This window comes from Heterodontus francisci, chromosome 27 (assembly GCF_036365525.1).
Source record: "Heterodontus francisci isolate sHetFra1 chromosome 27, sHetFra1.hap1, whole genome shotgun sequence".
In the NCBI taxonomy this organism is placed as follows: domain Eukaryota; kingdom Metazoa; phylum Chordata; class Chondrichthyes; order Heterodontiformes; family Heterodontidae; genus Heterodontus; species Heterodontus francisci.
In genome coordinates, this window is record NC_090397.1 from 30,553,341 (window position 1) to 30,579,846 (window position 26,506).

At 41.8% G+C, this 26,506-nt stretch overlaps 1 protein-coding gene across 2 annotated transcripts in view; it reads left to right on the top strand.

The window, feature by feature from the left end:
- The first annotated feature begins 399 nt into the window (after positions 1-399).
- Positions 400-26,506, top strand: part of LOC137384729 (cAMP-dependent protein kinase type II-beta regulatory subunit-like) — a 112,212-nt gene continuing 86,105 nt past the window's right edge. Inside the window, exons 1-2 of one of the 2 annotated variants that reach the window (XM_068059078.1) lie at positions 400-467; positions 658-928. In XM_068059078.1, the coding sequence (XP_067915179.1) occupies positions 685-928 (244 nt within the window). In that variant the 5' untranslated portion in view covers positions 400-467; positions 658-684. The remainder of the gene's footprint in view (positions 468-657; positions 929-26,506) is intronic. The other variant, XM_068059079.1, reaches the window with a different exon arrangement.

Sequence of the window (26,506 nt, forward strand, 5' to 3'; positions counted from 1 at the left end):
TTTCTAATATTTGTCAGTTCCGAAGAAGGGTCACTGACCCGAAACGTTAACTCTGCTTCTCTTTCCACAGATGCTGCCAGACCTGCTGAGTGGTTCCAGCATTTCTTGTTTTTATAACTGTCAATCTACATTGGGTTATGTTTGTAAAAAAATAGCAACTCGTGATTTTTTATACCAAATCTCCTGATTTATCAGACGGCGGGATTAGCATAATTGTTATGACTTATTTTTTGTTGCCACTAAAACATGACCCACGGCTGCGCTATCTTCCTTTCGCCAACACTGCAGCATTGCCCCTTTAAACAGAAGTTGTCCTCTCTGCGCTGTCATTTTTTTTTTATTTTGCCGACGTAAATTCCCGGCCCTGGCGGTTCCCATGGTTTCTGGGATCACGTGTAGCTGGGAGTCAGTGAGCGGGGAGGCTCTTGTAAATGATGTTGTGAGTTACACTCTGCCATTGAAAACTGGTAAGGAAGAGAGGGGGAAGTACCCTGACACTTTAATTCAGCAAAGCGGCATCCCCCCCCCCCCCCCCCGCCAGTACGTACATATTCGGGTAAACTCAGTTCCCATGTGTAGTAGCCATTTGAGACTATCAGCAATAAGTTACTGTTGCTTTTTATTGATACGCGCACACATACATTGTATTTTTTGTAGTAATTCCCTGTGCATCACAGCATAGGAATGAGCATTAAAATCCCAGCTGGGCTGACAGACTTGCTGCAGAGCTTCACTGTCGAGGTGCTGAGGAAGCAGCCGGCCGACCTGGTCGAGTTCGCCGTACAATACTTCAGCAAACTGCAGGCGAGCCAGAAGCTGCCTTTCGGCAATGACAAGAGCGGCAGCGGTGCTTTCCGAGCCACCAAGGCGGTTAACTTCGCGGATGAGCCCATGCAAACCGACTCGGAGGACGACGAAGAGTTTGAAGGTACGTGTCGATTTTCATTTAAAACTTTTTTGCATGTATATATTCGATCTAAATAGGTGGGGTTCGTTTATTTGCTTTTAATTATGCGTGAGGGCTGTGGGGGTGAGGAGGGTAATTTTTATTGTGGTAACTTTATGGGAAGTTAGATAAGAAGAACATGAGGGAGAAAGGAATTGGAGGATGTCCTGGAAAGATACAGCACAGGAAGAGGCCGTCGGGTACATGTTAGGATTAGGAGTGGGAGGAGGCTGGTTTGGAGTTGGCATCCACCAGTTGGGCCGAATGATCTGTTTCTGTTCTGTGCTGTAAATTCTATGTAATTGGCTTCGTGTTCAGTTGGCCTCATGATTCGGAGACCCAGGGTAACAGGACAAATCCTCTTGATGTTTTTTTTAAATGGGCTGGAGCTTTTTATTTTTGTTAGGGTGAATAAAACATTGTGTCGGACGTGACAAGCGTTGATTGGAATTGTATTGCTGTTTTATCATCACAGAATCGCAGTTGTTACAGCGCAGGAGGCCATTCGGCCCATCGTGTCTGCACTGGCTCTAAGTTCCATTCCCATGCCTTCTCCCCATAACCCTGCACATTCTTTTAATACAACTGTCTAATTCCCTTTTGAATGCTTGAATTGAACCTGCCTCTACCACTTTCTCAGGCAGTGCATTCCAGACCTTAACCACTCTCTGCCTGAAAATCTTTTTCCTCATGTCACTTTTGCTTCTCTTACCAAATACTTTAAAACTGTGCCCTCTTGTTCTCGATCCTTTCACAAGCGGGAACAGTTTCTCTCTATCTACTCTGTCCAGACCCCTCATGATTTTGAATACCTCTATCAAATCACCTCTCCACCTTCTCATCTCCAAGGAAAACAGTTCTAACTTCTCCAATCTATCTTCATAACTGAAATTCCTCATCCCTGGAACCATTCTCGTGAATCTCTTCTGTACTCTCTCCAATGCCCTCACGTCTTTCCTCAAGTGCAGTGCCCAGAATTGGACGCAGTACTTCAGCTGAGGCCCAACTAGTATCTTGTACAAGTTCAACATGACTTCCTTGCTTCCTGAAATTGTTTTCAGCATTGGGTAAGTTGGGGACAACGTTGATAAATGTATAACTCACTGGTAATAGGCGATGAACTTGGGGGACAGAAAAGCTGCTAGATTTTATTGGTGGGTGGTATTTTTCTATACATTTTTTTCAGAAGGGAATTTTGTTAATTTGGTCTCAGTATTAGAAGTGAATCAAGCAAGAAGGCTGATAAAGAATTGATTGAAATGCTGAAATTGTTGGCGGTAAGCTTAATTCATGCAACGATTGCAGTTAACCTGGTTATTATAGAGCCAGTTTTGAACCTTTTTTTGTTTTGCTTTTATATAAAGCATTACTGTAATTTGTAATTCTATATATCATACTTTGTATGTCAGCATTTTGCTTGAAATCATAAAAGTTTATTGCTCCTCTTTCTCCCCTCTGTTAATAACTCAGCTCGCAAGTCCTATTGAGAGACCCTGATTCTGTCACTGTACTCCCTTCCCTCACTATTGTATAGAACTATTTGTTACTGTATATATGTACCTGTAGGTATGGTGAAATTTGTATTGAAAAGTGTATCAAAATGTGTTCTCTGAAAAGGTATATATTTGTGCGTAAAGCCATTTTTAATGGTGTGCCCAAGGTTTCTTGTTTGTGGATTGGGGAAGTTGTGGAGGCAACATAATCTTTAATTGAGACTTTTCAAGGATCAAATGTCCACTGTTAGTGATCCAGCAGTTCAGGAGGAGGTAAACCCAATTCTTGCAATTGAAGCTTTGTGTCCAGGAAACTTCTTCAGTAATTCTAAGAACTCTTTAATATCTGATCTGCAATTAGGAGTTTAGCAGGAAATCACAAACTACTCTAACCTCAAGTAATAGAACGTTAACTTGATGTAACCGTCGGTTGTGTATAGTAGGAAGCAAACACTTAATATGTCGGAACTGATTAGCTGATCTCCCAGCATTGCACATGGGGAGTTGAAATCAAGTGCTGCCTTGAGATGGCAGGGTATAATTGATGATGTCTTCCCTATTTTAAAGACATACATTTTGCATTTATTTTTATATTTCCATTATAAATTCCTTGTTCGCATTTATTATGACAATTCTTAGGTAAACTTGTCACACTGTTATTAGAGTCTTCAGCCAGTGCTGACATTCCAGTGCCTCCACCGCCGGAGGATGTAATGGTAAGTTTACATAGGAAGTTTCTATATTTGATGTGAATTTAGAAATTTATAATAGAAAATTGACAGGAAGTGTATGCAGATATAATTATATAATGTATTAATGTATAAAAGTTCTAAGGCACTTCAAACAAGCATAGGGGATGGAATTAAGTTGAAGGAGCTCGCAGAAAAGATGATGAAAAGGTTTTGCAAAGAGATGGGGTTTAAGGGTATAATGCTCCTCCACCTCATTTTCTATATAAGTGTTATAATTACTTCATACCTTGGATCAGTAGAGCATTGGATGCACATTGTTGGTATAATTTTAGTGCTATTTTTGGATATGGTTCCGCCTGATTAAAAAAATAACGACAGATGTCCTTGAAGTCCTTTGTAGTCACATCAGCCATTGCCACACATTGCACTCCTGTAATTCCAAATGTTATTTTGCCAAATGCTTCAATTAGCATAATTTTTGGACATAGTCTATCTTTTTAAATTTTGTTTACAGTATTTTACAGCTGATGTTAATCCATTAATGCTGTTATTAAAATAACACCAAGATGACCAGGCTTCTGTGTCTTTCTATTCTTTTTGTTTTGGTATACAAAGCTAATCATAGCTGTTAATGCAAAATATTTCAATAACTGTGAAATACAAACATAGAATTTTCATCATGGCACCTGTAGTCACTGTGTGACAGATCTTGGAGTCACTTGTTGCAACATTATCCCATTTTGACAATCACTCTCCAACTTTATCTTACCATCTCTTTTTGTTCCTAGCACATCTTTCCCAGTACCTCAAAACTGTGGCACTCAATCTTTTAATTTATCTATAATTTAAACCATATTTTTGTCTTATCTCTACTTGGTTTACCCTGTCCCTGTTATACTATTTTGCAAACTTTATTATGACCTTATCTATCTACAGGCTTCAGACCTTTACTTGGGTTTCTCCCTTTTTTTTTTAAAAAAAAGGGTACTGATATGCTATCGGAACTGGATCGGTGCCAGTGGGGCGCATCGCTCCTGTCTGAACAGAGCAGCTCCATTTAATCCAGAGCGGAGCACAGGTTACTCGTGTAGAATCCTCTACAGAGAAGCAGTGAAAATTTCTTTGGGGCGTCCTTTTCATATGATTTAGGTAGATCAAGTGCTTTCTCTTAAACTACAACCTAAATGAATCTCTGTTTATTTAACTGCTCAAGAAATTTGCTTCATTACATGGAGTCTGAATGTAGTATTGCCTTGGTCCACTATGAACAGTTTTAACATTGTGTAGCTTATTGGCTTTCACAGAGCCTGATGCGAAAAGCTCTGGGATTCAGTAATTCTTTTGAGCTCTTCAGCCCAGTTTGCCATCAAATGTCCAGTTATTTTGGTATTTTACAGTGACTCTGGGTGGGATATTTTTTCATATACAATCTTTCATTTTTAAAAACAATGAACTACTGTTAGCCATACATACCTGGTTGGCATCCTTCCATCTACGAAAGATGATGGACATGCAGCAAACAATCCATTTAGGCGGGGTGTCTTTTTTTGGTGCAGTTTTGCTGATGGTTGTGAAGGCCAATCCTTGAGAGGCAGATTCTGCTGCAAGTGCCACACGTCAAGCTGCCAAGTGATGTTGTGAGCTGTTTTTGGCATTGGCACCTGTTGCCAAGCTGCTATAGCCACTGGTCATCGTAGTGCACGCCAGTCCACAGGATTTTGCCATTTCCCTCTTTCGCCAGCTCGTGACTCCCAGGTGTGATAGTTAACATTTATGGCCTTCATATCATGCTTGCAAGCAGCCTCGAAGCGGAGCTTTGGCCACCCCACTGGCCATCTGGCCCCGGCTATCTCACGATACAGAAGGTTCTTGGGTATGTGGCTGTCTTCCATCCTGCGGACATTTCTGATCCACTGAAGCCGACTCTGTTTGATTAGTGCCAACATGCGTGGGAGCTTTGCCTTTGAGAGGACTGCCACATTTGTGATTTACATACATAGTAATATCATAGAAAAAAAAAGCTTGAATTTGTATAGTGCTTTCCAGTAAGTAACTGTCGTCACTGTTGCATTGTAAGAAAATGTGACACCAATTTGTGCACCGCAATGTATCTCAAATAGCAATGAGATAAATGACCAATTAAACTTGCAGCTTGTGTTGCTTGAGGGTTAAATGTTGTCCAGGACATTTAGCGAACTCCCCATTGAATAGTGTTGTAGGTTCTTTTCTGCCTACCTGCAAGGTTTAATGTCATCCAAAAGATAATGTTGGCCTGTTTGTGGCTCATTGTCACTACATAGGCGGTTCCCTATTCTTGTTCAAAGGTGCTGTTTTCTGATGTGCCATAACTCATTTTGTTAACTGTCCTGAACATTGATCATTTCATATTTCATTGCTATGTTCTTGAACCGAACCATCTGCAGATGGTCAGGTAGTGGTGTTTGGCCCACAGTTATATAAGTATGCACACAGCATATTTTTTTTATAAATTTAAGTACTCTGGCTTTCTGATATTAACCATTGCTCTTCCAACAGTTTTCATCTTGAGTACTTTGAACAGAAGTTTTTTTTTCGAACAGTTTTTGTCACTATTTTTTCTCTTTTGGGCTATATTAAATCTTGGTTATATATATATATATTTTTTTTTATTTTGAGATACAGCACTGAAACAGGCCCTTCGGCCCACCGAGTCTGTGCCGACCAACAACCACCCATTTATACTAACCCTACAGAATCCCATATTCCCTACCACCTACCTACATTAGGGGCAATTTACAACTGCCAATTTACCTATCACCTGCAAGTCTTTGGCTGTGGGAGGAAACCGGAGCACCCAGCGAAAACCCACGTGGTCACAGGGAGAACTTGCAAACTCTGCACAGCCAGTACCCAGAATCGAACCTGGGTCCCTGGAGCTGTGAGGCTGCAGTGCGAACTGCTGCAGTGCGATCCACTGTGCCGCCCCATCTTCCTTTACCAGTTTCATGTTAGACTCATTCATATTGCCATGTTTTCATCTTATCAGGTTAGTTGTAATTCATACCAAATTTTAAGCCTCACTGTCAAATTTGATATAGGGTACCTCCAAGAAAATCTGCTGTCCTTACCTGGTCTGGCCTGCATGTGACTCCAGACCCACAGCAATGTGGTTGACTCTTAAATACCCTCCGAAATGGCCTAGCAAGCCACTCAGTTGTATCTAGATGGTACGAAGCCAATAAAAAGCAATGAAAACAGACGGATCACCCAGCATCGACCTAGGCACCGGAAATGACTATGGCAGACCTAGCAAAGTCCTCCTTACTAACATCTGGGGGCTTGTGCCAAAGTTGGGAGAGCTGTCCCACAGACTAGTCAAGCAACAGCCTGAGATGGTCAAACTCCCAGAATCATACCTGACAGACAATGTCCCAGATACTGCCATCACCATCCCCGGGTATGTCCTGTCCCACCGGCAGGACAGACCCAGCAGAGGTGGTGGCACAGTGGTATACAGCCGGGAGGGAGTTGCCCTGGGAGTCCTCGATGTCTACTCTGGACCCCATGAAGTCTCATGGCATCAGGTCAAACATAGGCAAGGAAACCTCCTGCTGATTACCACCTACCGCACTCCCTCAGCTGATGACTCAGTACTCCTCCATGTTGAAAACCACTTGGAGGAAGCACTGAGGGTGGCAAGGGCGCAGAATGTACTCTAGGTGGGGAGACTTCAATGGCCATCACCAAGAGTGGCTCGGCAGCACACTACTGACCGAGCTGGCCGAGTCCTAAAGGACATATCTGCTAGACGGGGTCTGCAGCAGGTGGTGAGGGAAAAACATTCTTGACCTCGTCCTCACCAATCTGCCTGACGCAGATGCTTCTGTCCATGACAGTATTGGTAGGAGTCACCACTGCACAGTCCTTGTGGAGACAAAGTCCTGCCTCCACATTGAGAATACTGTCCACCATGTTGTATGGCACTACCACCGTGCTAAATGGGATAGATTTCGAATAGATCTAGCAATGCAAAACTGGGCATCCATGAGGCACTGTGGGCCATCAACAGCAGCAGAATTGTACTCCTCCACAATCGGGAACCTCAATGCTCGGCATTTCCCCCACTCTACCATTACCATCAAGCCAGGAGACCAACCCTGGTTCAATGCAGAGTGCATGAGGGTATGCCAGGAGCAACACCAGACATACCTCAAAATGAGGTGTCAACCTGGTGAAGCTACAACACAGGACTACTTGTGTGCCAGACTGCGTAAGCAGCATGCGATAGACAGAGCTAAGCGATCCCATAATCAATGGGTCAGATCTAAGCTCAGCAGTCCTGCCACATCCAGCCGTGAATGGTGGTGGACAATTAAACAACTAACTGGAGGAGGTGGCTCCACAAATATCCCCATCCTCAATAATGGGGGAGCCCAGCACATCAGTGCAAAAGATAAGGCTGAAGCATTTGCAATAATCTTCAGCCAGAAGTGCCGAATTGATGATCCATCTCTGCTTCCTCCTGAGTTCCCCAGCATCACAGATGCCAGTCTTCAGCCAATTCGATTCACTCTGCGTGACATCAAGAAACAACTGAAGATACTGGATACTGCAAAGACCCTGATGATATTCTGGCAATAGTACTGAAGACCTGTGCTCCAGAACTTGCCGTGCCCCTTGCCAAGCTGTTCCAGTACAGCTACAACGCAGGCATCTACCCAGCAATGTGGAAAATTGCCCAGTTATGTCTTGTACACACAAAGCAGGACAAGTCCAACCTGGCCAATTACCGCCCCATCAGTCTACTCTCAATCATCAGTAAAGTGATGGAAGGTCTCATGGACAGTGCCATCAAGCGGCACTTGCTTAGCAATAACCTGCTCAATGATGCTCAGTTTGGGTTCCGCCAGGGCCACTCAGCTCCTGACCTCATTACAGCCTTGGTTCAAACATGGACAAAAGAGCTGACCTCAAGAGATGAGGTGAGAGTGACTGCCCTTGACATCAAGGTAGCGTTTGACCGAGTATGGCATCAAGGAGCCCTGGCAAAACTGGAGTCAACAGAAGTTGGGGAAAACTCTCTGCTGGTTGGAGACATACATAGCAAAAAGATGATGATTGACCTCCAACAACCACAATCATCTCAGCTCTAGGATATCACTGCAGGAGTTCTTCAGGGTAGTATCCTAGGCCCAACCATCCTTAGCTGCTTCATCACTGACCTTCCTTCAATCATAAAGTCAGAAGTGGGGATGTTCACTGATTGCACAACATCCAGCACCATTTTCGGCTCCTCAGATACTGAAGCAGTCTGTGTAGAAATGCAGCAAGATCTGGACAATATCCAGGCTTGGGCTGATAAGTGGCAAGTAACATTCACGTCACACGAGTGCCAGGCAATGACCATCTCCAACAAGAGAGAATTTAACCATCTTCCCTTGACATTCAACGGCACTACGATCGCTGAATCCCCCACTATCAACATCCTGGGGATTATCATTGACCAGAAACTGAACTGGAGTAGCCATATAAATACCGTGGCTACAAGAGCAGGTCAGAGGCTAGGAATCCTGTGGCGAGTAACTCACCTCCCGACTCCCCAAAGCCTGTCATCGATCTACAAGGCACAAGTCAGGAATGTGATGGAATACTCTCCACTTGCCTGGGTTTGAGAAGCTCGACACTATCCAGGACAAAGCAGCCAGCTTGACAGGCAGCCCATCCACAAACACTCACTCCCGTCACCACCGACGCACAGTGGCGGCAGTGTGTACCATCTACAAGATGCACTGCAGCAATGCACCAAGGCTCCTTAGACAGCACCTTCCAAACCTTCAACCTCCAACACCTAGAAGGACAAGGGCAGCAAATGCATGGGAACACCACCGCCTGCAAGTTCCCTTCCAAGCCACACACCATCCTGACTTGGAACTATATCGCTGTTCCTTCACTGTCACTGGGTCAAACTCCTGGAACTCCCTTTCGAACAGCATTGTGGGTATACCTACCCCACTTGGACTGCAGAGGTTCAAGAAGGCAGCTCACCACCACCTTCTCTAGGGCAATTAGGGATGCACAATAAATTCTGGCCTAGCCAGTGACACTCACATCCCATGAACTAGAATTTAAAAAAAATTTCTATTTCTGTAATCTAGGATATTATTAGCTCTGTTCATATATTTCTGTGGGTCTTCAGTGCTACAGCAAGGAGCTCGGTGCAGCAAATTCCATGCCCGAACCAAAAATATTTTTTGAGGCCATTTGTTAAAATCAAGACTTTTCTTGCACATGTAAAATTAGCCTTCGTTACAACTTGTGTTGCCATGCAGAATGTTCGAGTTAAATCGAAAAACTATGGTCACTGGAAAATGAGTAAAACTGAATGTTAAATACACCAAAGAATCAGTTTGATTTTCAAAACTAATACGTCAGTCTGAATAAAATTGCCAGAATCTTGTTAACATTAATATTTATACAATTTTTTTATAGCTAATAATGTGCTGATTGATGCATTGTTTTTCAGCTGTGTTGGAATCTGTGTCTGCATTGTTGAGGGTCCTGAATCCAATACTTTTTTTAAAATGATGGCCTTTGCTGTTTCTGTCTTGGTGCATGCTAAACTGCAATCCATGGAAATTTTCTTTGTGATTACCACTTCTATATATTTTGCATATTGGCAGAACATAAATTCACGTCTATAAATCCAACCAACAGCCAATTGGTACAACTACAAAGTAAATAAAGCTGAACAAAACGGAGTGTAACAAGAACACGTCCTTATAATTTTGAACCTGGTCACTGGAACCCCAACAGATCAAGGGCAACATGACCTGCATCACAATGACACTTACTTTAACCTACTGTTGAGATGCTACTGCGTATTACACTTGGTGCAAGAGATGTACCAGATTAATACATTACACCTAAAGCATTTAAAAATGTTTATCTCTATCATATAAACTTGTATGTTTTACAAAGAAGCAGATAATTTTGTAGAATACTATATTACCTTACAAGGAAAGGTATGTATTGCTCTCTAGCTATGTGGTCTCCATTCATGGAATAATATTTAATCATTTGTAGTATTTTGCTGGAATCTATTCTATTGTGCAAACTTTAATTGTATGAGTAGAAAGCAGAATAAACTCCTTTGTAGCTTCATGTTTCCCATGGTAGTATTGCACTTATGGAGTGGGGTTGAGTTTCTTGTGGTTTCCGCTAGTTATATTGGCACAATCTGGGCATAATTTGTCGAACCAGTACAAAAGATTGGGGAATTTTAAACACATGAGTTATGCCCCAAACCAATTTCCCTTGTGTTTTCTGTGAACTTTTATGCTGGTTCAAGTTCAATCTGACCAAATCAGGCTCTGCCCAAAGAACTGACCATGTCCTCATGTCAAATTTGAGTTTCTGCTGATTGCGCTGGTTCAGGAAGGCTCGTCAAATTATAATTTTCTTTAGTATAGGCACTAATAGATCTGTTCCCACTAAGCTGTATGGGTGTGCGGCCCCGTAGCAGCCTGGAAGACGTTAATCTGTGGTAAAGGCCATGTGTGGACAGCCATGCAAAAACATTAAAGGGACTATGCACTGTCTAAACTGGCAGTGGACAGCAACTAAATTTTAAAGGGATCTTTGACTAGTAGGCATGGATTTTCATATCAAAAATTATTTGATTTACTAAGAAACTGACTAGTGTACACCAATTAAACTTTTTAAATGGTTAAGTAAAAATTTTCAAGTCATTTTCAGTGATTTTTAATATCAGGTTACTCACAGGTGGAGGGCTGGTTATCCTTATTTAAAAATGCTTATTTGTGGTAAACCCATTTTCAGCTGCATTAGTAAAAACTGCACCATGTTACCGCTCACAAATATATCAAGGAATGCTTTATAATGGAAGAAAAAAACTGGAACAATTGCATACTAATAGGCTGCCTGATTGCGCTGGTTAGTGGGACATTTTACTTCTGGTTATGCAAATGAATTTTAGTGGGAATTTAAAGTGCAACATAACCAGTGCTTTTTAGGTGCAATTTCCTGCTTGCACCAAAACAAATATTCTATCCAAGTGTCTTTAATGTGGTAAAATGTCTCAGGTTGGATCACTGGGTGGGAAGAGTAGCAAGGGACACCAAACAAAGCATGAAAGACTTGGGGAGGGTGGCCGAAGAATTGACTGAAGAGATGGAGTAAGGTGGGGAAGGGCTTATAAAAATACTTCAAACAACATTTAAGTAGTGATTGAATAAATGTATGTTTTTAATGTCGGCACAAAGTTGTTTCTAAATTCTCTTCCCTACTTGAGTACGTTTTATTTTCAACAGATTATTTCTCTAACACTTGAACTGCACACCTTTTTCATTTCAGGTTACCTCCATGCATTTGGCTGGGGAAACACAATTTGGTTATTTTGTACTCAACATATTAACAATTCAGTTTCTGTAATTCAATGTATCAAATGATTCATATTTATGATTCATGATTTTATATTAATTTGTGGTTTCTGTGAAGTTGGGGAAATATGTCTTTGATGTCTGTATCTATATGAAAATGGCAGCAAATACAAATTCATTAACATAGATGTGGCTTGATTGAGTTCCATGCTTTAAATTGTATGTTGGAATTATTTGTTTTCACAAACATACGAGTGCTAAATTATTTAGACTATTCAGAAGCTAATTGCTTCCGGCAGCAATTTAAATATTTGAGCTATGAAAGAAAATGTCATGGTAATAAATTGTAAATAAAGCTTTTCATTTTTCTTGTCAGATGATGCTATCTGACTGGGGGGTAATGACCTGATTATCAATGCATAGTACAGTAGTAAAAGAAACCAGCACCTACAGCAACAGGGAAAGTTATAGATTCAATAAATTCATGACTCCAAATATTTTGTAGAGGTTAGCCCATGGATTAGAGCATATGTCGAAGCAGAATCTCATTGAGGGACTGAAATGGTGGACTAAACCACAAGACTGAAGTTCAACCAGATTGTGCTTTCCCAGTCATGAGGGATGTTCATTGGAAAACCCTTGTGTGATGTTTTGTGTAATATGTAGAAATAACGATTTCTTGCAATTTATTTTGCTTGTTGGCAATGGACTGGGGTTTTCATAGTGGGGTGACACACAACGTACCGTATGATTTAATGAATGGGGTCAGCTAGTTTGATTTTTTTTTTAAATCTGCGTGGATTGTAATAACATGTCTATTTTTTAAAGCTGGGGTTCCAGTTACTCTTTTTTTTTTATAAACCATCCAAGCTTTGCTTATACACACCGCTGTTAGATCCCTTCAATTAATCTTGTAGCTTTGCATTACGTTATTCAAGTCAGCTATCTATTCATAATATTTATTTAAAGTTGATGCCCAATACAGCTACATTATTCTTAATTCTTGCAGTTGCAGAAAATGTATTGCAAGATAAGTTGAGTACTCTACGCAAGGTAATGAAACAGTGAAAAGATGGCATAAAATTTAAATGGCCTTCATGTCATCGCTACATTGTATACTTTGCTGTAAGTTTAAAATACCGTAAGGACGTAAAGCTGATAGTTCCTTTGATCCATGATTTGTAATTAACAGAACCCTTACTGATGTAGGACGCTTTGCATTTTGAGAGCAAATTTAGTTTTGTGAGGAATTGTTTTTGACATGTCTTGACATTTTTATATCTGTCTTGGAACCTGCACAAATACGACTGCTGAATTATAGCAACCACCAGGCGTTTAAAGATTTCCATAAAAGGATGATAAACTTAAAGCATAAAAAAACTAGGCAGAATCTCTTTCTGATATTCCGTAGTGGGAAACATTATCTGTCACTCAGCCAGTACTAAAATCAGCATTATAGAATTCCCAAGTATATTTTTGCTTGAGTATGTTGGAATACTGTAATTGTAACTGACCCAGTGGGTTGAGCTATTTAAGACTTTACGAAATTTCAGTACTTTTGGAGTAAGTTTATATGTGGAGCATAGACTGCTAGTGCCTCAAGCCTACCGGCATAGCTCCAAAAGCTGTGATTTTTCTTCTGTGCTGATTCACTTGGCATTTAGATGCCACAGTAGAAACTGAAAATAGCTTTTCAAGGTAAATTCCCTTTTGCTGGTTATAAATTACTATTGTTAATTGAAAAATTTTCCATGTGTTAAGAATCTTTGGTAACATAAATAGAATTCTTTTTCTGACATTCTGTCCAGTCGCTTGTTAAAACTTAACAATTATTTTCTATTATCTCTGTTTAAACATTTCATGCACATTTTAGAAATGCATTTGACTTTTTTCAAACCTATTCATTCTGTACTCGATCTTAGCAGTATCATTTAATTTTGCACTGTTTTCTACTTTCAGGTCATTTAGGCTGTGCTAAGTATTCCTGACCACCTGTAAAGATCCCTGTGTTATTTTAATATTGAAATCAGAAGCAAGTACTTTTTTTTTTTTAGCCCATATGGCGATTATCCTAAGTACAGCCCGAGTCCCTTATTTTTAGTTATGGTGTGACTGATTCCCAATACTCCAAATCATGTGTAATGTCATAACAGTTTGCTGCACACTTCTTAACAGCTACCCATGCTGTGCAGGTAATGGGTGTGTATAATGCCAGTTAATGTATTTTCTAATTGAATAGTCTTGGTATCAAATGTTTCATGAACCCAGATTTTGGGGGGGGTGGGGGTGTGTTCCCATTAATCAAAACTTCTTTCCAGCCATAGTTAACAATTTTGCAGTTGCTGTCAGTGAAACTGTTTAAAGTCAGGATAATTGGATATAATTTCTACCACAAGGTTGGCTTCACGATTCATATTGGACTGGGTTTTGATCTCCTGGCCATTCATTACACTTGCACGTGCCCACAAAATTTCTAGAGAATTTTGCATTGGAACTTGGTGTAATTATAAACCATTTTGGTGCAGCACCCTCTATGGGGGATCTGAGGCATATGCGAACAGCACCAATCCGATTGAGGAATCGTTAATAAGCAATGCAGAGCCTGAACCAGAAAATGTCAGTTGGAATGTTGAATTTACTGTCAAATCAGGTACAGAAAGCGAAATGTCAAGGTGGGATTGAGAAAGAGAAAAGGAGTCAAAGAAAAAGAAATGGCTTTTTCAAAAATCTCAAACAATAATTAAAATCTGATGGAATGAACCTCCTCACTTTTATAAAGGTTAATTTTCAGTGCCAGCAAGATTCTTTGGCAGTAGTTAAGACTTAACACCGCATAAAAAATTTACTTACACTGAAATGGACAAACCACTTTTTCTGTTGAGCTTAGTGGGTATCTACCATGCAAATACAGCAACTTCATGCTGTTCCATGTGTTTCAATGCCAGTTCTGAGATACTGATAGAACACAGCTTCTGAAGAAGCAGTGCAGCTCAGAGATCAACTTCCTGATCTCTGCAAATCACTACACATGTGTGGTTGCTGGACGTTGCTATCCAATTTGCAATTTGGACACTGTTATTCTCATTGATTTCTGTATTGAAATCCCTTGGTGTGACAGAAACCACACCTGCCAGATGGCAATATATTATTGCGTCATATGGAACATTATTTGAATGCTTACTGGACATTGAACATAACTTCTTTTAAAAAGAGCACAGAACAGTGGCAGAAAGCATGGCTGTACATCTGCATTCTAAAAGACAGTTGTGTGGAGAGACAATGGGAATATTCACTGATCCAGTTCACCAGATGGGTTTTGTCAATAATGATGATCAAAAGACATTGAGAGTCATTGTGTAAGAGCCAGCATTCCATCCTCTTCTCTTTCTCTCCCCCCAAGAGTGTCTGGTAAGCTTTGAGGAATCCACAAACCTCGCAGGAGAGGCTGTTTCAAACAGGGAGCTGGTTACATGACTAACCTGCTGGCCAACCTGGAGTTAATTGAATTGTGCTCACAGAACAGTTTTTGGAAGAGACTGCAATTGAACTTCAAGGAGGAAGGTCTCCCTCTCTCTGTTACTCTGTCTTTCACAAAGTTCCAGGGACCCAAGGAAGTAACTTAATCCTCAAGACGGAAGACCAGTGAAAGAAGTTTGGAAGTGTGCATGGCCCTCTGCCCCAACGAGAACTGCAAGACCTAATTTCAATCAAAGACTTTACATCCAACCCAAAACCAGTAACTAAAGTCCATCTACTACTTCAAATCTTGCCCCCCTTTAATACTTTCTCCTCCTTTGTCTCTATTTGTGTGTGTGTTTATCGCGTATGCATGCTGGCGTGGTCATGTTGCGTATTTTTAGTAGTTTTAACTGAATTAGAGTTTTAAGGTTAATAAACTTACACCTTGTTTAAATCTGAGAAAACCTGTCTGGTTGATTTCTTTGCAATTACAATTAGAGAGCAGTGAGCAAGGACTCCTGGAGGGGAAGCTAAAAACATTGTGTTTTAAAAGTTAAACCCTGTTACAGCCAACCCAGGAAAAGGCTGAGATGGGAGCCCGAGACACCTTCCTCACCTGGTCATGACAGCTGGCAAATTATTTTTACCCATGTTGGTGTTTAGTGGTTTCAGCATTTCTCTCGCGGCTCTTGTAGGGGCAAAGCCCCTTCCCATTCTATAGATCTGCTCGGTAAACTCATTATTTCCAATTGTCAATTTGTTCTTGATCTTGACGGTGGCATATTGGTCCAGTTCTCTACACAACCCTGCAGGCACTTTTTTTTTGTTTAAAAAGTACATCATCTTAAAAAAAAAAAAAAAAAATAGATTATTCAAACCTTGCAGTGGAATTTTATTGTACTATGGGTAATTAGTTTTAGTGTTCCAATCTGGTTTCACATCAGACCTACCCAGTGCAGTAGTGGGGTTTGGGTGGGTGGGGGGGGGGGGGGGGGGTGATGGTGTGAAATGCACCATAAACCTGGAAAGCTGTGAGTATCCAACTTGTATTGAGGATTGTGTCCAGATCTGGTTCAGTCGTCTAGCTTAATTGTTTGAACAAATATTTCATAAAGCATGGAAATTTGACACTGCTTTTAAACTTTGCACTGCTGAGAGGCTAGTGTCGCTAATTTTAAACTTTCAGGGTTAATGTTGGCATTAAAGTAACCTATGTGAATGTTTCTTGTTACAATGAAAAAATTGCTTTGAGTTATGTTGAAGTACAGTTAGCCAAAGAGCAGGCACATCAGCCTGCAGAGGCTTTAATACAATGTCAAGAGAAAGGGATTTGGAAAGAAAAACATCTGTCAGTATTGAGCGAGGCAAAAATATGTGCACAACAGATGTAATGGTTTATAGTTTTAAATCCTGGCTTTCCTACAGATTCAGTAGATCTTTCAATTCTCTTCATTCTGTCATGCAGTTGGAGAAAAACATGTCTATTTTTAGCTTAATTTTTTTTAAAGACACTTATGATGCTAATTTTCTTAGAATTCTGCAGAGACTGAACATGCAGTTGGCTTTAATTTCTATGTTTTGTGAAAGTTTTTCTACTGTTTTCTATAGTTAGGTCTCTGTGAACCCCATAAATTCTTACTGCACTGGGAAAATACTGATTTTATAGAAATGAAACGAAAAGCCTACTTCCAAAATTTGTCAAATCTACAGCACTGAGAGGCAAAGAGTGTTATAGATATTGTTTACTTTCCAAAGTGTCTTTTTCTATTGCCCCGTTTTTACTTTCAAGAATGGTCTGTTACTTGCTGTAGTATTTGACCCTAATTTTATGCAAAAAAAAAACCTCTCTGCCTTTTAGATCAGTTGGAACATGCTTTACTGGATCACCTTCTTTTCAATATTAGTGGATTCCCCATAGCATTGTACAAACGTTGGAATAGAAAGTTGGGAAGAAGAGTGGGCAAATAACTATGAAAACTGGTGACTGGGATCAGGTGAAAATAAAAGCTTTGTGGCTTGGAGTTGGTGACTGAAGGAAAATGTTACACAGTCAGGACTGCGAATTTGAGAGAGTTGAATGGGAAGCTGCAGTGGCAGAAAACGTCGAAGGAACCAGGCTAAGTTTCAGGGAGGAAAAAGGTTCCAAGAATTATGGCCAGGGACAGGGTTGGGCTGGGACTAGGAACCTGCTGGTTGGATAGGCTGAAAAATGTTGAGTCGTCACAGCTGGGAATGGGGTGGGAATATGGGAGGAGTTGGGGGCATTTTGCAGCAGGCAGATCTTTTTCAAGAAGGGGTCCAAGAGGACGAAGCACTGAGTTTGAAGAGTCAGGTTCGGGGCTCAGAACAGAGAGCTAAATTTTTTAGTTTGGGATAGAAAATCTGCTTTGGAGGTAAAGTTAAAATTTGTGAAGCATGGTACCGGATTGAACACAGGAGAATTAGGAGCACGAGTAAGCCATTCGGCCCCTCGGGTCTGCTCTGCCATTTTGTTTAGATAATGGCTTATCTGATTTTGGCCTCAACTCCACTTCCTTGTTGCGCCCCCCCCCCCCCCACCCCCCTATTGAATATATTCAATGGCACAGTCGCCACTGGGGAAGACAATTCTCCAGACTAACGACCCTCTGAGAGAAAAAAAAATTCCTCATCTCCGTCTTAATTGGGAGATCCCTAATTTTTAAACTGTCCCCTAGTTCTAGACTCTCCCACAAGGGGGAATATCTTCTCAGCATCTACTTTGTCAAGCACCCTCAGAATTTCACATGTTTCAATAGATCACCTCTCATTCTTAACTCAAATGGGTATAGGCCCAACCTGCTCAACCTTTCCTCAAGACAACCCCTTCATCCCAGGAATCAGCCAAGTGAACCTTCTCTGCATTGCAATTATATCATTTCACAAGTAAGGAGACCAAAACTGTACACAGTACTCTAGATGTGGTCCAACTAAGGTCCTATACAACAGCAGCAACACTACCCTACTTTTATGCTCGCTTTTCCCCTTGCAATAAATGCCAACATTCCATTTGCCTTCCTAACCACTTGCTGTACCTGCATACTAGTTTTTTTGTGATTCATGTACACCCAGATCCTTATGTACCGAGTTCTGCACTCTCTCCGTTTAAAAAAAAAAAGTATACTGCTTTTCTCTTCTTTCTTCCAAAGTGGACAAGTTCATATTTTCCCACATTATACTGCATCTGCCAAGTTTTTGCACCCTCACTTAACCTATAAATCCCTTTGTAGATTCTTCGTCCTCTTGACAGCTTAGTTTCTTACCTATCTTTTTATAACTTTAGCTACCATACATTTGGTCCCTTCATCCAAGTCATTGTTACAGATTGTAAATAGTTGAGGCTGCAGCACTGATTCTGTGACACTGCTTTATTTACAACTTGCCAACCCAAAAATGCCCCATTTATCCCTGCTCTCTGGTTAGCTAACCAATCTTCTATCCGTGCTAATATGTTGCCTCCTACACCATGAGCTCTCGTGTAGTAACCTTTGATGTAGCGCCTTATCGATGCCGTTTTGAAATCTAAGTACATCACATCTACAGGTTCTCCTCTATCCGCCTTGCTTATTACATCTTCAAAGAAGTCTAATAAATTAGTCAAACTTGATTTTTTTTTTTCCTTTGTACAAAACCATGTTGACTCTGCCAGTGTATTATGATTTTCTAAATGTCCTGCTATAGCCTCCTTAATAATGTATTGTATTGTATTGTAGTATTTTCCCTATGATAAATGTTAGGCTAACTGACCTATAGTTTTCTCCTTTCTGTTGCCGTCCTTTCTTGAATAGAGGTGTTACATTTGTGATTTTCCAATCCACTGGGACCTTTCCAGAATCTAGGGAATTTTGGAACATCAGAACCAATGCATGCACTATTTCTGCAGCCACTTGTTTTAAGATCCTAGGATGCAGGCTATCGGGTCCAGGGTGTCGGCCTTTAGTCCCGTTAGTTTTCCCAGTACCTTTTCCCTGGTGATTGTGATTGTTTCAATGACCACAATGCAGAGGCAGAATTGTTTTCTGGTATCAGAGCTGGGATGCTGTTTGGGATAAAGCACAGGTCTAGGAATGCAAGTGGGGCTAAGGTCCTGGGTTGTGAAGACGTCCAAACTTCAGGGCTGGATTGCGGGAAGCCAGAAATAAAATAAAAAAACAGAAGTTTGAAATTGAAAAGTTAGGCAGACAGCCAGAAGATGTTCAGCAGTTGGTGGGAAATGTGCGACTATAAAGTGATGGGGTATATGTTTACATCGGGCATTGCTATGGTAAACATTTACATAGGCAGTTATGTTGAGTTACTCAAAATTACAGTACAGGGAGTGTGTGCATACAAGACACATTATTCAAGGCAACTGCAGAAATTAAAATTGTAACACTGTTATATTTCAGCATGCATGACCATTTTGCCACAGAAGATCTGGTTATGATTGCATTTTAAAGTGAATTCATGAGGTTGAAATCTATTTCACAACCAGAGCTTGGGGATGTGTGAAAGATGTAAAGTGTGTTTTTGAACTAAACCAGATGGGGTGATCTGTGGAGTGTTGCTGCTTTTCAGATCAAACCATTGGAGTCCAATCTGATGCCTTGAATCAAGATAAACCTTCTTTATTTTATAAGTCGGAATAGAAAGTTGACAAGGGCCTCCACTCAGAGTGGAGTGACTGACTTAGTTAAAGCCCTCAATTTCCTTTCCAGAGAGTGGACAAAAGAACCAGGAAACAAATGTTTTGGGTCAGTTGGTAATATCCACTGAGAGTTCGGTAAGGGTCTAGGCCAGGCTACCTTGAGAACTGCCCATTAAGGTCAAGTCATGGTGGAAGAATGATAGTAGACACGAGGTGGTAACTAGAAGAGGACAGCAGCATTTGGCTACAGATTCAATTTTAGCACCACCCATCTTGAAAATGCAGCTGGCAAGGTTCAGAGTTGAGCAAGATGGTTATGTAAACTTGATCATGACACAAAAGTGTGATGGACATTAGGATAGTAGCAGGAGGAAGTCAGTTTTGCTGAACAGGGAATGTGTGCATTTGCAAAACTTAATAGAATATACCAGTGATTCTTCAGTGGCTTTGCAAAAGGTAAGTTGGCCGCTGCCTTGTATCTGCCATTCAGCCAATTTTAGTTAGTTTTTCCTGAAATATCCTATGTTCTCCCCCTGGCAGCATCTACAGTGAAACCTGTACAAATGGGCACCAACCGACTGTTCCAAATAATGTGCTTGATAATAGGTACAAGCCACACTTTGAAACCATGGACACTCTCAAATTGCAAACTACAGATGGCCTTTAATGCAACAACTTCTTTTACAACTTAAAACATGGAACACGCAGCTATGTGAGAGGGAGCAGCGGGTGAAAGAAATGACTTTGTGGAAGAGCGATTATCTCCGCCCAGTTTTGGCAGCGGCAGAGAAACAGCTCTGGGATTACATGCTTGCATAGAGCAGTTTCTCTGCTGCTGAGGATGCTGGGTAAAGAACTCCCCATATGACAAATGCTGGGAACTGCACTGTGCAATATCACATCTCACTCCAGTTCCCTGGAATCAGGGGTTCCTGTCTTCAGGAATGCTTCTAGCAGTGTGGGGTATGCGCAATGTTAAATTTCCTACCGAGTGTGCTCGTGTGAAAAACAACCGTTTATGCAAGGTGCCATATCAGCTATTAATTTTTTCGGGACTTCCGGCAAGTTATCCTCCTTTTCAACTGTTAATACTGAGGCAAAGTAATTGTTCAATATATCTGCCATTTCCCCATTATCAATGACAATATCTCCAGTTTCAGCTTTTAGACGGCCTACATTGCTCTTGAGCATCCGTTTTCCCTTTATGGAACTATAAAATTTCTTCTTATTGATTTTGATGTCCCTTGCAAGTTTCCTTTCATAATCTCTTTTAGTAGCTCTTATCAGCTGCTTTGTGACCCTTTGCTGGTCTTTGTATCGATCCCATTTGGCCGGATCTGTGCTGCGTTTTGCATTTTTGTAAGCCATTTCTTTTTGTTTTATGCTATCCCTAATCTCTTCAGTTGTCCATGGCTGTTTTTTCTGTGACGTGGAGCTTTTTCCTCTCGGGTATATACTCGCTCTGTATTTCATTAAATGTTTCTTTAAATATTCTCCACTGCTTTTCAGTCGTTTGATCCATTAACAGATCTACCCAGTTTACCGTGGACAGTCTCTGTCTCATCCCGGTAAAGTCAGCCTTACCCAAGTCTAAAATTCTAGTAGCTGATTCGTGCTTTTCACACTCAAACGCTACCTTGAATTCGATCATGTTGTGATCACTATTTGATAAATGTTCACGCAATGTTAGGCTACGAATTAAATTTGGCTCATTACTCATAACTAAATCTAATATTGCCTGTCCCCTTGTTACATCTAGGACATATTGCTGTCGGAAACTATCCCGGACACATTCCAGAAATTCACTACCTTTTCTGACAGGTGCTTGTCTGCCTCTCCCAATCTGTGTAAGTTAAAATCCCCCATTAATGCTACTCTGCCTTTGTTACACACTTGCCTAATTTGTGCATTTATACAATCTAACACCTCAGAACTGCTACCAGGGGGTCTACACACAACACCTATTACAGTTTTAGATCCTTTTCTGTTCCTCAATTCCACCCATAAAGTCTCCACTGGATGCTTTCCCCTCACTATATCCTCCCCCACCAATGAGGTGATATTATTTCTAATCAGTAAGGCTACTCCACTCCCTCTGCCGTTTTCCCTGTCCCTCCTGTAAACTTTATAACCAGGTATATTTAGTTCCCAGTCCCGACCATCCTGCAGCCAAGTCTCCGCAATGGCCACCACATCATAATTTTCCATTTGAATTTGCGCCTGCAGTTCATCTGGTTTATTCCTTACACTCTGTGCATTTGTATATAGAACTCTTATTTGGGCTATACCCCCTAACCTGTCCCTCGACACTGATGCTTTATTCGCCTGTTCATTATTTCTCTCTTCTGGTTTAACCAGTATACTACTTGCAGTTTGGTAACCATCAGCCTCACCACTAACCTGCACTCCTACCTTCTTCTTTAACTTCCTGTTTTTCAATGCAACTGAACCCTTCCCCCCCCCCCCCCCCTCTACTATTTAGTTTAAAGCCCTATCTACAACCCTAGTTATGCGATTCGCCAGGACTCTGGTCCCAGCATGATTCAGGTGGAGCCCGTCCCATCTGAACAGCTCCCTCCTTTCCCAGTACTGGTGTCAATGTCCCACAAATTTGAACCCATTTCTCCCACACCAACCTTTGAGCCACGCATTTACCTCTTTAATCTTATTGATTCTTTGCCAATTTGTTCGTGGCTCAGGTAGTAATCCGGAGATTATTACCTTTTTGGTTCTGCTTTTTAATTTAGCCCCTAGATGCCCATATTCCCTCAACAGAACCTCTATCCTCGTTCTGCCTATATCGTTGTTACCTACGTGGACCACGACAACTGGATCTTTCCCCTCCCACTCCAAGTTCCTCTGCAGCCCAGATGAGATATCCCGAACCCTGGCACCAGGTAGGCAACAGAGCCTTTGGGACTCTCAATCCTGGCCACAGAGAACAGTGTCTATGCTCCTAACTATACTATCCCCGATTACGACTACATTTCTCTTTTGTCCCCCCACTTGAGTGGCTCCCTGTACCACGGTGCTGTGGTCAGTTTGCTCATCCTCCCTACAGTCTCTGCTCTCGTCCACATGGAGCATCTCAAACCTGTTGGACAAGAGCAATGGCTGAGGCTCCTGCAGCACGACTTCCTGGATCCCTCTACCTGCCTCACTCATAGTCACACCCTCCTGTCCCTGACCACTGACCGAATTCACGGTAGTTATTCTAAGGGGTGTGACTGCCTCCTGAAACACAGCGTCCAGGTAACTCTCCCCCTCCCTGATGTGTCGCAGTGTCCGAAGCTCAGACTCCAGCTCATCAACTCTGAGCCGGAGTTCCTCGAGCAGCCAACACTTGCTACAGATGTGGTCACCAGGAACCACATCATTCAGGTACAACACATCACCTGGCCCTGCATCTCTATTTTATTTAATTAGATTTTAATTTGTTTTTTTAAATTTCCGACTGGTCTTTAGCTTTTAATCTGTAAAATATTTCCCCTATTCACCTTTAATTTGAAGTCAACTTAGAATAGGTAATTCAAATTAGCAGTTATTTACCAACCAATGAACTTACGGTTTTCCTGTGATGACCCTCTTTGTTTTATTTTTCACTGTTTTTACTCCCTTAAATTACCCAAAAATTAGATTTACGCGAGGTACCTTGATTCCCCTCCCAAAAAAAAACACTACCTACTATATTAAAAAAGAACTGTAGACCTTTCTCTTTACTTTAGATACTTACCGAGCTATTTAGAGTTATTCCCTAACAGCTGTTACTCACCAACCAATCGCCTTGCAGCTTTCCTGTGATTTCACTGTTGACTTCTTCTTTCAAAACTCCGGCACGCCTGGACTGCTCCCGGAAGGTAAGCGGCTCGCTCTCCCGGTCACTCTGTGCTCCGGCTCCGCTCTCACTGTTTCCCGCTTGCTGAATAAACTCTCGCTCTCTCTCCCGGTCTCTTTGTGCTCTGGCTCCGCTCTCCGCTCTTCATTGTCTGTAAAGCACTTTTAGGTGTCCGGTGGTCATGAAAAGCACTATATAAATGCAACAATGTTTTTTCCTTTTGTGCTCTTGGGTGGCCTTCTGTTTCTTGTGATCAAACCTCCAGGAATGCCTCCATACCAAGTTGGCAACCTACCCCAACAGTATGGCAGGTACTGATGAAGTGCTAATAGTCCCCTGCCCATTTCCCAGCGTATTAGCAGCTGCAGCACATGGAGGAATAGGTTTCCTGGACAGGGGTCTGCAGGATGTTCATTCCCCTCAATTTGGCTGGGAGCTTTCAGGTACTGCAGCCCTATAGCAGCCACCTTGCCCTGTGCAGGCTGCCAACACAGAGATCCCAGGATCGGGACTCCCTCCCTCAATGGAAGAAGATCCTGCAATGACAATGAACTGGGAAACCCAATGAACCGATATCAATCCCACTAGCCTGGCTTCAGAATTTGGTGCAATCCTGGTGAGGGCAAAAAAAAAAAAGGAACATTACAGGAGATGCAGCCAATTCTGGGATATTTCTGGTTTTCCAATAACCGTTTTAGAAATCGGGACACGTGCCAACAAAGGATGCAAGTCCCTTGGGTGTCCCTAATTTATAGGTTTCGATTAAACATAACTACCAGCAATGATCCATTCATTGAATGTGATGAGACTTGGCAATCCCAGCCTACTGAACCTTGAAAACTCCACGTTGTTAATATCATGGTGTTCATTAGGAGATCTCTCCCGTAGACAAGTCAAGCAACAGTCTGTTACAGTTGTACTCAATGTTTCAGATCCTGCATCACCATCCCTGGGCAAGACATGTCTCAGTGACAGAACAGACCCACCAAAAGTGGGGACAATGTGGTAAGTATAATGGGAGTCCTCAAAGTTGATGGGAACTAAAAGCCTAACCAGGGAATTGAGCCAAATGATCAATTTGTATGTATCCCAATGGGAGAAGTGTTTATTTAGCAGGATGGTGGGGAAGACTGGTCGCTTCATTGCATTATGCTGGAGTTCTTTAAAGCAATCACAAATGGAATTAGTAAGGTTTTGGTGCATGAATGAGATTTTGTTTTTTTGAGGTATTATTTAATGCATTAGATTGTATTTGGCAGTAATATAAAAGCATAGAAAATTTACGGCACAGAAGGAGGCCATTAGGCCTCTTCTGTCCACGCCAGCCAATAAATACCTATCCAGTCTAATTCTGCTTTCCAGCATTCGGTCTGTAGCTTTATAGGTTACACCACTTCAAGTGCACAGCCAAGTTTTTTTTAAAAAAATGCAATGAGGGTTTTTGTTTTAACTACCCTTTCAGAAAGAGTTCCAAATCCCACCACCTTCGGGTTAAAGAAATTCTCCAACATGCCTCTATTTCTTCTAATTATTCTCAATCTATTCCTCCTGGTTCTTGACCTTTCTGCTAAGGGGAATAAACCCTTCCAATCCACTCTATCTTGGCCCCTCATAACTTTATACACCTCAATTAAATCTCCAGTCAGCCTCCTCTGTTCCAAAGAGAACAATTCCAGCTTATCTAATATTTCCTCAAAGCTGAAGTTCTCCAGTCTTGTCAGCATCCTCAGAAATCTCCTTTGTACCCTCTCTAGTATTCTAGCTGCTGCTTAACTGTTTTATGCAGTTCTAGCGAAACCTCCCTGCTGTTATATTCTTTGCTTTGGCTAATAAAGGAATGTTTCCCACATGCCTTTTTTCCCCCCAAAATATACTTTATTCGTAAAAATCTAATTAAAAAAAAAACAAAAACAACCCACATTGCAAGACAGTTCAAAACAGCACCAAGTTGACATTCCAAAAAGTGCAAAGGAAATCAGTATTCTTCAATACAGGAGTGAGTTGCCTCACAACCCTTCCATTCCATTTTACATGCCATGTACATTTTACAGCAAACCCATATTTGGTGTATACAGCCCGAAGGGTTTCCCATGGATCCAGCCCCTCCGTTTTCTTTGGTGGGAGGGCCTTGCACAGTGGTCTTTCCCCATTGAGTCTTTGCCGCAGCTGCCCCAAGCTTTAGTGCATCCCTCAGCACGTAGTCCTGGACTTTGGAATGTGTCAGTCTGCAACACTCGGTTGTGGACAACTCTTTGCGCTGGAAGACCAGCAAGTTTCGGGCAGACCAAAGAGCGTCTTTCACCAAATTGATGGTCCTCCAGCAGCAGTTGATGTTTATCTCGGTGTGCGTCCCTGGGAACAGCCCGTAAAGCACAGACTCCTGTGTTACAGAGCTGCTCGGGATGAACCTCGACAAAAACCACTGCATCTCTTTCCACACCTGCTTTGCAAAGACATATTCCAGAAGGAGGTGGGCAACTGTCTCTTCCCCACCGCAGCCACCTCAAGGGCAGCATGCAGAGGGGGTGAGATTCTGGGCGTGCAGGAAGGATATGACTGGGAGGGGCCTTCTCACCACCAGCCAAGCTATGTCTTGGTACTTGTTTGCAAGTTCTGGTGATGAGGCACTCTGCCAAATTACTTTAGCAGTCTGCTCAGGGAACCATCCGACAGGATCCACCATCTCCTTTTCCTGTAGGGCCTTGAGGACATTCCATGCAGAACACTGCCTGATGGATCAGTGGTCAAAGGTTTTTTCCCACCGAAACCTTCCCACAAAGGATGGGTGGTACGGCACGGTCCAGCTGGATGGATTGGTACGTGGCAATGTGACCAGACCCATCCTATGCAATGCCGGGGACAGATAGAACCTCAGCACGTAGTGACACTTGGTGTTTGCGTACTGGGGCTCTACGCACTGCTTGATGCAGCCGCACACGAAGTTGATCATCAGGATGAGGGTGACGTTGGGTATGTATTTTTCCTCTTTTATCCAGAAGTTTGAACATGGTGTCTGTCCGGACCTGGTACATTTTGCATCTTCAGCTAAAATGGAAAA